The 10,391-nt window shown below is 42.3% G+C and overlaps 2 protein-coding genes across 3 annotated transcripts; both read right to left on the reverse strand.

The window, feature by feature from the left end:
- Window positions 1-118: 118 nt before the first annotated feature.
- LOC111442795 (heterogeneous nuclear ribonucleoprotein 1-like) lies at window positions 119-2,914 on the reverse strand. Of its 2 annotated transcripts, XR_002710374.1 has the most exons (7): window positions 2,736-2,914; window positions 2,492-2,532; window positions 2,054-2,217; window positions 1,673-1,772; window positions 1,270-1,439; window positions 360-991; window positions 119-329 (listed from the first exon to the last, which is right to left on the reverse strand). XR_002710374.1 is itself a non-coding variant. In XM_023080321.1 (6 exons), exons 1-6 carry the CDS (start codon window positions 2,789-2,791, stop codon window positions 479-481), a joined length of 1,044 nt encoding a protein of 347 aa, XP_022936089.1. In that variant the 5' UTR covers window positions 2,792-2,914; the 3' UTR covers window positions 119-478. The 2 variants fall into 2 exon arrangements, 1 of the variants encoding a protein (XP_022936089.1); XM_023080321.1 differs by having other exon boundaries at window positions 119-991.
- Window positions 2,915-4,838: 1,924 nt separating this feature from the next.
- On the reverse strand, window positions 4,839-9,283 carry LOC111442790 (oligopeptide transporter 1-like). Its single transcript, XM_023080314.1, has 8 exons — window positions 9,081-9,283; window positions 8,910-8,992; window positions 8,380-8,819; window positions 7,405-7,502; window positions 6,756-7,328; window positions 6,399-6,666; window positions 6,137-6,319; window positions 4,839-5,620 (listed from the first exon to the last, which is right to left on the reverse strand). Exons 2-8 carry the CDS (start codon window positions 8,974-8,976, stop codon window positions 5,000-5,002), a joined length of 2,250 nt encoding a protein of 749 aa, XP_022936082.1. The 5' UTR covers window positions 8,977-8,992; window positions 9,081-9,283; the 3' UTR covers window positions 4,839-4,999.
- Between the last annotated feature and the right edge of the window lie 1,108 nt (window positions 9,284-10,391).

Consider the following 10,391-nt stretch of genomic DNA (forward strand, 5'->3'; position numbering starts at 1 on the left):
CCCCCCCCCCCCCTGAAACAATCCTCTAAACTAGTTGAGCTAGGAGATTTTTTTCTCCTACCAACAGTCTATCATCGACAAACTAAAGTACGAGCGGAAACTAGAGCATATTTATCAAACATAAAAACTCTATCTAGATGTTGAACTAATGTGAGGAATAAACACAGCCAAGAAAAAGTATATGCTAAAGCCTACACCATGGCACGCTAAATTAAAATCATACTAGATTGGGACAACCATAGTAGTCTCTACATGATAGTGTCTAAAAACCATACAATAAAATGTCTAATACACTCTTCTGGTCTTTAAATAGCTTCCTTGGGACGTCTAGTATTTGTGAGAACCGCTTATCACTGGGCCACGAAACTATAGGAACCTGTGATTGAAGACTCTATGGCAAATCTAAGCAAGACAGCAATGGAGTGAGACTTCTTTACTAGCTTGCAAAGGGATGGATGGTACTGACTATGCAACGATTCTACCTCGCGTAAGGATGATATCGACTACCCCCACTATAGCCTCCCCTTCCATACAAACCACTTGCTCCTCCATAACTAGCACCAGGACCGGAGTCGTAACCTCCACCATAACTGGAACTTCCATAGCTCCCATAGCCATCAACCCCTCGGCCATATCCTCCTAAGCCACTTGTGCCATATCCCCCACCAAAACCACCACTGTAAGGTCCAAATCTACTAGAATAACCAAGGGACGATTCACCTCGGTAGCCACCTAAGCTATTGCCTCCAAAACCTCCATAACCTCCGCCAAAATCACCACTACTGCCATAACCATACCCGCTCCCTATCCTACCACCAAGACCACCTGGGGTCCTAAAGGGACCAGGTCCAAAGCCTGCATCAAAGTCCCCATAAGAACTGCCATATCCACCAAAGCTATCATTGAATGAACGAGACCTAGAATTGCTACCATATGCAGAAGCAAGTGGTGGGTTTGAGGATTTCTTTGGTTCAGCTTTCTTGATCTCCACCTACAAGAAAGTAACTTAGTCAACCTAAATCTTCCAAAATTTAACTATTCTGGTAGCCCTTGCCTTAGAAGATCTATACCTGTAATAACCTCCACCTAAAAGTAGTATAGAAAAGACATGACTAACAGCATAATGCTTAAAAGATACATTTTTATAAAATGAAAAGGTTGCAAATCATCCATTATTATTAAAACTGGAGAATATGACGGTGCAAAATTCATGGGAAACGGAATTCTGTTTACACTCTGCTCACTTGCATTCCATTGATATAAGCTCACCTGGGTACCAGACATATCTATCATATTTCCATTGGATAAAATTTCATCTACAACTTCTTCCTCCTCAAAAACTATAAATCCAAAGCCTCGCGAGCGGTTGGTTTCATGGTCACGTATAATTTGGTGTTCCGCAACTTTCCCATACTTGGAAAAGAAATGATTAAACTCATCTACAAGCAAGAAATGTAATAGCCAGATTAAACACACAACATATAAACTACCACAAAATGAGAAAAATGAATAAATTAGGAAAATAAATGTTTAAACTCATCTACAAGCAAGACATATGAGAAGACGAAAAAAAATGAATGAAACAAATATTGGTACCACCAATTAAAGAAAACATGCAAATATACCAAAGTAAGTCACAGGTATAGAAATATAACAAATATTGGTACCCTACCTTCAGTAACTGTTGATGGAATCCCACCAACAAATATCTTCTTCGTCTTAAAATCCTTCGACTGACCATGTCCTTTAGGGATGGTTCTCTTAATTTCAACCTACTTCCATATACCAAAGTAAGTCACAGGTATAGAAAAAAAGAAACTAATTGAATCCTAAATTTATGCAACAGATCATATTACAAATGTACCATGAAAGACGAGAGCGTGCGGTGTAGCAAAGAAAAAAATATTAACCAACCAACAGAGTTCGGAAAAGGACTCATAATTAATCTTGTAAGACCATGGAAAGCAAATAAATTTAAACGCCATTTAACAATCAAGTGGAATAGAATGTTTGGTAAGCCAGTAAGAAAAACAAAACAAATAGGATCACGCACTTGTTTCCCATTGATGACATGTGTATCTTCGATGACCTTGTCAACCACAGAAGGATCAGCATAAGTGATAAACCCAAAACCTCTTGGCTGTCCCGTATACCGATCTTTCATAATCACCGAGTCAGTTATCTCTCCATACGTCCCAAAATGCTTGTTGAATTGAGCTGTTTTTTACAAAAACACAATGAAAAGAACATCAGCTACGGTCGGATCTAAACTAACATTGCACTTAATCAACTTACAGACTTAGCATACAAAGAACTCATTTAATAAGCTCTTCAACAGATATAGTTGAAGTATGAACAACTGCTAAAGCACACGCCATACAAAAAAGAACACCCATCAAGAAAAACAGGCATTTTCAGCACAATTAAGCACACATACAGAAACTCCAATCCTACGAACAAAATTTATAATTAAAAGTAAACAAGAACTCACTGTAAGTTGTATCTTTCGCCAATCCTCCAATGAAAATCTTCCTGGGAAAAACAAAAATAGCAACAACAAAAAAAATGAGAACACAAAATCAAGATCTAAAAAAATTGAGACAAAGGAACCGACTAGCAGGCGTAATCAGGGGAAGGCATATAGTAATTAAAATCTGGTGCTTAAAAGCCCCAACTCGAAACTTTCTCAGAGAAACACCGAACGTAAATCAATCGAGAAAGGCACAGACACAAACCCGGGACTAGCGCCATCACCCGTGTGAGGGTTTTCGCTCTTCGATTTGGACGCCATCAGAAATTTGGCCACCGGCTGAACTTTTCTTCCGCTGTCGAAGAAGATCGATAACACGGTGGAGACGAAGAAAAAGGATCGTCGATTTAGGGTTTTTACGATGTTTCCAAATTGGAAGAGGATAACGACTTTAAACTGTCTAAGGAGAGGAGTACTCAATTTTATATGATAATCGAACCCATACTTGGGCCTGCCCAAAATTTGGGCCCATGTTCATGGAAGAACTAACGTTGCCTGTGTCGGATGTCTCGGTCATGCTTGACCAAGCCGTGCTGTCTATGAACGTATACCCATTCCCAACCTTTTTACTTGGTTTTATGTTAGATAGCCTTTACTATTCTTATCGTGTCAGTATAGGGGTGTATAACCGATCTACAAAATCATGTCTAGATCCGCTAAGGCTAAAGAGCCCCAAAATATACTGTAGAGAGACGTGACATCCCCGTATGATTATATGTTATCAAAGGTGTGGTTGTTACTTATTTTCTTTTAGTCCGAAACATTGTTTTCAACGCATTTTATCGCTCACGTTTTCTAAAACATTTGTCTCAAACATAACCCGAGACTCGAGCATAAGCTAATATTGTTTGCAAAGTTCAAATCTCACACGACTAACTTATTCGTTAAGTTATAACAAGTGGTGCACAATCGTTGTTGTGCTAGTCAAGCCCAATTGAGTGACCTTTCATTGGCAAACATAGCTGAAGAAGCCACCCGACACCTTGGAGGAAGCATTCAAGACATGGGAGAAGTTGCTGGAGCCAATTAAGTTCAAAGGATATTTGTTCAATGTCACAATCGCACTCTTTGCAGCAACGGGAAAGTGATCGTGCACCACTTATTCTAATCCAGTGAACAAGTCAGTTGTGAGAAATTTGAACGTCGCGAACAACGTCGGTATACGCTCGGCATCAAGTCACATTTGCAAGATTAGAAAACGTGAATGAAGAAATACAACACAACGGCTTAAATAACATACAACTTCGAGTAGGGAGAATTTGACAACTAGTTGCATCCTCCTATAGTACATTTTGAGGCGATTGAGGTCTGGTAGACTCATACGTGATTTCACCAAACAGTCATACAAAATCTAAGTAGGGAGAGTTGATCACAAGTCACATCCCCCTATAATACATTTTGGGACATTTTAGCCATGATGGGTGTAGACATGATTTTGGTTAACAGTCATACACCGTCATATATGACACAACATGAAATATTAAAGATCTATCTTTAAGCATGCGATGTAACGGCCCAGATCCATCGCTAGCGGATATTGTCCTCTTTGGGCTTTCCCTTTCGAGCTTCCCCTCAGGGCTTTAAAACGCGTCTAGGTTACCACACCCTTATAAATGGTGTTTTGTTCTCCTCCCTAACCAATGTGGGACATCACAATTCACCCCCCTTCAGGGCAACGTTCTCGCTGGAACTCTTTCCTTCTTCTAATCAATGTGGGACCGCCACCAAATCCACCCCCCTTCGGGGCCCAGCGTCCTTACTGGCACACCGCCTCGTGCCTACCCCCCTTTGGAGAACAGCGAGAAGGCGGCACATCGTCCGGTGTCTGGCTCTAATACCATTTGTAACGACCCAGGCACATCGTCATGTGTCTAGCTCTAATATCATTTGTAACGACCCAGGCACATCGTCATGTGTCTAGATCTAATACCATTTGTAACGACCCAGATTTACCACTAGCAGATATTGTCCTCTTTGGGCTTTCCCTTTCGGGCTTCTCCTCAAGGCTTTAAAACACGTTTACTACAGGAAGGTTTCCACACCCTTATAAATAGTGTTTTGGGACATCACATGCGACCATGGACAAACACGTCTTAGACAAGCATAACCGAGACATCCAACATACAACCATAGACAACACGCCTTGGACAAACATAACCGTGACACTCAACGTCTTAATAGCATTGCTTAACATGGGAGACGACCAAAAAGAAAAGTTTCTATACAAACATATCGTTATTAGGATCATGAAGAAGAATTGTCGCTACTATGAAGATCATCTCAGTTGTCAATACCAGAAAGCGAGCCGTTCATGATAAAAACCGATACCATTATTTCAAAAACGCTTCTCGTTCTTGATGCGATTACAAATGCTGATTCTTAGTAAACTAATGAATCCTACAATATGCTATCAACATATATAGCAGCAGCACACTACAGACACTCACACCTTCTATTACGGACAGAACTTCAATGAACAGGGCACCCTTTAACCACGATCCCGGGTGCAGTAGGACACGTGGCCAACGGACAACGGTCCGTGCTGTCGAGCCCCCACCAGTTCGGACCAATTATATCCTTCGATTGAAGGGTGAAATAGATAAGAACCCCCATGAAAGCAACCCCAGCATCCAAAGCAGCTGACAAGATATAGTTATGCCTAGCCCACCATCCCTTGTACTTCCTGTAGACATAGAAGTTAAAGAAAATCCCGACAGCCCCCCATGTCAGGTAGTTCACTGCTCTAGCTGGTGGAATGCCCAAGCCACCTCCAAAGATGATGGGCATGTTTATAAGCCTAATCCACTTTTGGTCGGGAAACTTGCGGGATAGCCACCAGACAGGAACAGGAGCAAGTAAGCCGACAAGGAAGAACCAGTTCATCTGTGGGTAAATGCCTAGCTTTCCGAACATTCGGAGTGGCCCGACGACTCCCCATATGATGGATGCGTTGTAGAACACGTCGTCACCCGGGCATGTCCATGGACTTCCTTCGGGAAGCAAGGCTGGGTCGCAGATGTGGTCGACGGTTGTAAGAAGCCACCAGGCCGTGCCGAAGTAGACACTTGAAGCAACTACTGTTCCAACTAACTGAAAGAACAAAAGAACGTTATGTAGAGGATGATCATGGGTTTATAAGTAAAGAATACATCTCGATTGGTACGAGGACTGTTCGGGAAGTCCACAGCAAAGTCACGAGAGCTTATGCTCAAATTGGACAATATCATACCATTGTGAAGATCAGTGATTCCTAACATGGTATCAGAGTCATGCCCTTACTTTAGCCATGTCAATAGAATCCTCAAACGTCAAACAAAGAAATTTCTAGCCTCAAAGGTGTAGTCAAAAGTTAAACAAATGGTGTACTTTGTTCGACCGATCCAGAGAAAGGAGTCAAGTCTCGATTAAAGGGAGACTGCTCGAGGGCTACATAGACCTTAGGGGAGGCTCTATGGTGTACTTTGTTCGAGGGAAGGATTGAATACATCTCCATTGGTATGAGGCCTTTCGGGGAAGCCCAAAGCAAAGCCACAAGAGCTTATGCTCAAAGTGAACTGAAAATCCGTGATTTCTAACCGAATCAAGCAAAAAGAACAAAAGAACTACCTGAACTAGGAACATTGATCTCGGGGGAATCTTCATATAGTGACCTAGTTTGAAGTCACTAAGAAACATCAGAGCTTGTGACATACTGATATATCCATACGTCTTGAACGTCACGTTAGCTAGCGGCCTCCCGGGATAAATATACCCAATAATCAGCTCGGTAACCACGTTAAGCCCTGGTTGCTGCACATTATCGTTAAGCAGAACATTAACACACTGATATTTCAATCTCGATGTTTCGAATACGTCGTTATGAACATACCACATTGGTAGTAGCTTGAATGATCCCAATGGGTAAGGTGAAGAACAGAGCAATCCCACAAGCTAATAAAATCCCCCACCAAGGAAGTTGGAGCTGTTTATCAAAGCCTTCACAAGCATACAACGCAAACGCCATCATTATTATCAACACGACATAGAACCACCACTGAGGAACTTGCTTGTAATTCTTCTTCATCAGTCTAGTATGCACATCTCCCAGCTGATCCCCAGCTGCACTTGCTGTCTTTATCCACATCTGCCAGATTGTTCTGTCCCAGACAACAAAAGGACAAAAAGATGGTGAAATGAGCCAAGAAATGGCTTGGTTTCAAAAAGTTCAAGTGTTTTTGGAGCTTACTTTCCATGAAAAAGAGCAACATGCGAGATAGTTGCTGTCAAAATGGCAAAACTCAACCCATAGTTAAAAGCAAAGAAGGCACTGACATAGAGTTTGCTATAGCCATCATAGTTTGCTTGATCTATATCAAACGTTTTGGCATTAAGAATCCGAGAAATATTGTAAGTTCTTCCAGTGAAGTCGAAAGTATGAGCTGAAATCATCGGGAATCGCTTAGCTTCATAAAGATTAAACCAGTAAACAATGGGGTTTAGTACATAAACGACCATGACGAAACCAATCAAGATGTTGACGATGGCGAAACCAGGTGTGGCTAGAGGGCTTCCGAGGAAGCCAGCAACGGTCGACCAGTCGATCCCGAATGAGCCAATGCCAAGGCCACGAAGGCCGGAACCGATCTGTTGGGCTGTGACGGAGTTTCGCCATATCAAACAAACAAATGAGATGCATGATATTGAAGGGAAGAGGTAGCTCGGGACGACGTAGTAAGCAAAACTTGATATGAAAACCATGAAGAAGAATTGTAGCCTTGTGTGTCCTCCTCTTGGTCTCTTGTCTTTTTCATGTAATGCCCTGTCGTAAGGTTCATGTTCTTGATTCAAATTTGCTACTCATAGATGTTTTGAGTATCAGTTCTTGAAGAATGTACCTGAATAGAGAGACTTGAACTAGATTTGCAGGCCACCACATGTAAGGGGAGTCAACTAGGAATCTTCTGAACAATCCAGCCCATCCGTAGCCTAGCATCTGTTCATGGGAGAGTTTGTTCTTGATTTTGATATCTAAAAGCATGTTATAAACACGATGAAGATGAAGAAATCTAAAGATAGAGAGGCGTAACGAGCCTGTTGTTTGGAATCACGACTCTCTATAATGGTATGATATTGTCTACTTTGAGTATACGCTCTCGTGGTTTGCTTTTGGTTTCCCTAAAAGGCCTCATACCAATGAAGATTCCCTCCTAACAATCCTCCCCTCGAACAAAGTATAACATAGAGCCTCTCCTGAGGTCTATGGAGCCCTTGAACGACCTCTCCTTAATCGAGACTTGACTCATTCTCGGGAGTCATCGAACAAATTACATCATTTGTTCGACACATGAGTCACTTTTAACTACAGGTTCGAGGCTTGCAATTTCTTTATTCGACACTAGAGGATTCTATTGACATGGCTAAGTTACGGGTGTGTGCAGGAGGGCGGCATGTAGGGGTGTGTGAGACTCCCTCCCAACAATCCTCCCCTCGAACAGAGTACAACATAGAGCCTCCCCTGAGGCCTATGGAGCCCCCTCGAACAACCTCCCTTAATCGAGGCTCGACTCTTTCTCTGGAGCCATCGAACAAAGTACACCCTTTGTTCGACACTTTAGTCACTTTTGACTACACCTTCGAGACTTACAATACTTTGTTCGACATTTGAGGATTCTATTGACATGGCTACGTTAAGGACATGACTCTAATACCATGTTAGGAATCACGACTCTCCACAATAGTATGATATTGTCTACTTTGAGCAATAGCTCTCATGGTCTCATACCAATAGAGATGTATTCCTTACTTATAAACCCACGATCATTCCTAAGACTCCCTCCCAACAATCCTCAATATCTAAAAAATCACCTCACCTGAGTCGTTTGGGACAGCAACATGGCTGCAAGAGGATGAAGATTTCTATGGTAAAACGCCTTAACAATCGTGACGATATTCAAAGCATAAACACTATTCGATCCAGAATTGGCGAAAATGGTGATCAAAACATGTTCTTTGAGAGTAAACGGCCCAGGATTCATCGAAAATGACCACTTAGTGAGTGGAATTCGAAGTGGGGTAGCTGGAAATGTTGCAGCCATCAACTTTCCAAGAGGAAGAACAAGAATCTGTGCAGAAACTGAAGAAACATACAGCTGATTCTGGCGAAAACCAAAGAATTGGTTCACAAAAGCCAAAAGACAGCAAGATGTTAGCCCAAGAACCCATGTCCTGAATGTCAAGGCTAGCTCTAATGGGTCATCTGTTGGTGGCACTGTGAGCCTCACTTCCTCAATTGGGCTATCATTCTCCTCCCCTACATTACCAAAATGGTTGAAAATGCTCATAAACAAGAACAAGAACATGAACAAGAACAAGAACAAGAAGAACAATGGATAATCCGTACCATTTTTGTCGAAGTTTGATTCAAAATCTTCCTCTGGGATCCCATTCCCATCGTTTCCTTTTGTCATCTTCTCCTTCTCCAACCTGCAGTTACAGTATAATGCTTGTTTTTCTTGGGACAAAAAACATTCTAGGATTTCCAGAAGTACGAGGAACAGAGCAAAAGACAGACCTCGTTCAAGCGGTTCAGAATCCCAACGAGGAGGCCACTAATTTCTCAGAAACCCACCATTTGATGAAACATTTAATGGGTTATTTCTTCTTTCTTCTGGAATCTTGAATCTGGGCGGCTTCGTTAGCACATGGGGTTGCTTTAGCTTTAAATTGGCCCCAGCTGCAAAATCTGAAGATTTTGATATTGTCACATTTGAAAGTTCCTCAAAAAGAGGGCTCATTCCGGCTTTAACTTGTGGATGAGGACAACTATTTTGAGTTAGAGGATGATGATGGGCGTGGTAGGGTATAGATATCACAACCGACATCGAGCGGTGTACTAGTAAAGATATTGGATAGGAAACGAAGGGAGATTGACAACTATTTTGAGCTAGAGGATGATGGGCGTTGTAGGAAATAGGTATTAGAGCTAGACACTGGGCAGTGTACTAGCAAGGACACTGGTCTCAAAGAGGGATGGATTGGGGGTTTCACATCGATTAAAGAAGGGAACTGGTGGGGATGGACAACTATTTTGAGCTAAAAGATGATGGGAGTTGTAGGGAATAGATATCAGAGCCAGACACCGAACAGTGTGGTAGTAAGGATATTGGTCCCAAATGGGGATAGATTCGGGGTTCCGGATCGATTGTAGAAGGGAACAAAGGGGGATGGACAGCTATTTTGAGCTAGAGGAAGGTATGAGAGCTAGACACCGGACAGTGTGGTATTAAGGACGTTGGTCTCGAATGGGGATGGATTGGGGGTTCCATATCGATTGTAGAAGGAAACAAAGGGGGATGGACAACTATTTTGAGCTAGAGGATGATGGGCGTGGTAGGGGATAGGTATCAGAGCCAGACACCAGGCGGTCTACTAGCATGAACACTGGTCTCAAAGAGTGATGGATTGAGAGTTCCACATCGATTACAGAAGGGAACGAAGGGGAATGGGAAACTATTTTGAGCTAGAGGAAGATGGGCGTTACAGGGAATAGGTATCAGAGCCGGACACCGAGCAGTGTGGTAGTAAGGACGACGGTCTCAAAGGGGGATGGATTGGGGAGTTCCACGTCGATTACAGAAGGGAACGAGCGCTACCCACATCGATTGAGAGAGAGAACAAATCATCCTTATAAGGGTGTGGAAACATCTCTGTATCATACACGTTATCCTGGATTCGGATCGGCGTGGGTGGCGGTGGTTGAGAATGTGGACTTTTTGAATGGTTCAAAAGACTAGTGAGGCTCACCGATTTGGGTTCCAACCAAGGTGAAGTTGTGGGTCCAGTTCCTTTTTTTTTTTTTTTTTTTTTTTTTTTTTTTTTTAAA

This window comes from Cucurbita moschata, unplaced genomic scaffold (genome assembly GCF_002738365.1).
Source record: "Cucurbita moschata cultivar Rifu unplaced genomic scaffold, Cmos_1.0 Cmo_Scf00005, whole genome shotgun sequence".
Taxonomy (NCBI): Eukaryota; Viridiplantae; Streptophyta; class Magnoliopsida; order Cucurbitales; family Cucurbitaceae; genus Cucurbita; species Cucurbita moschata.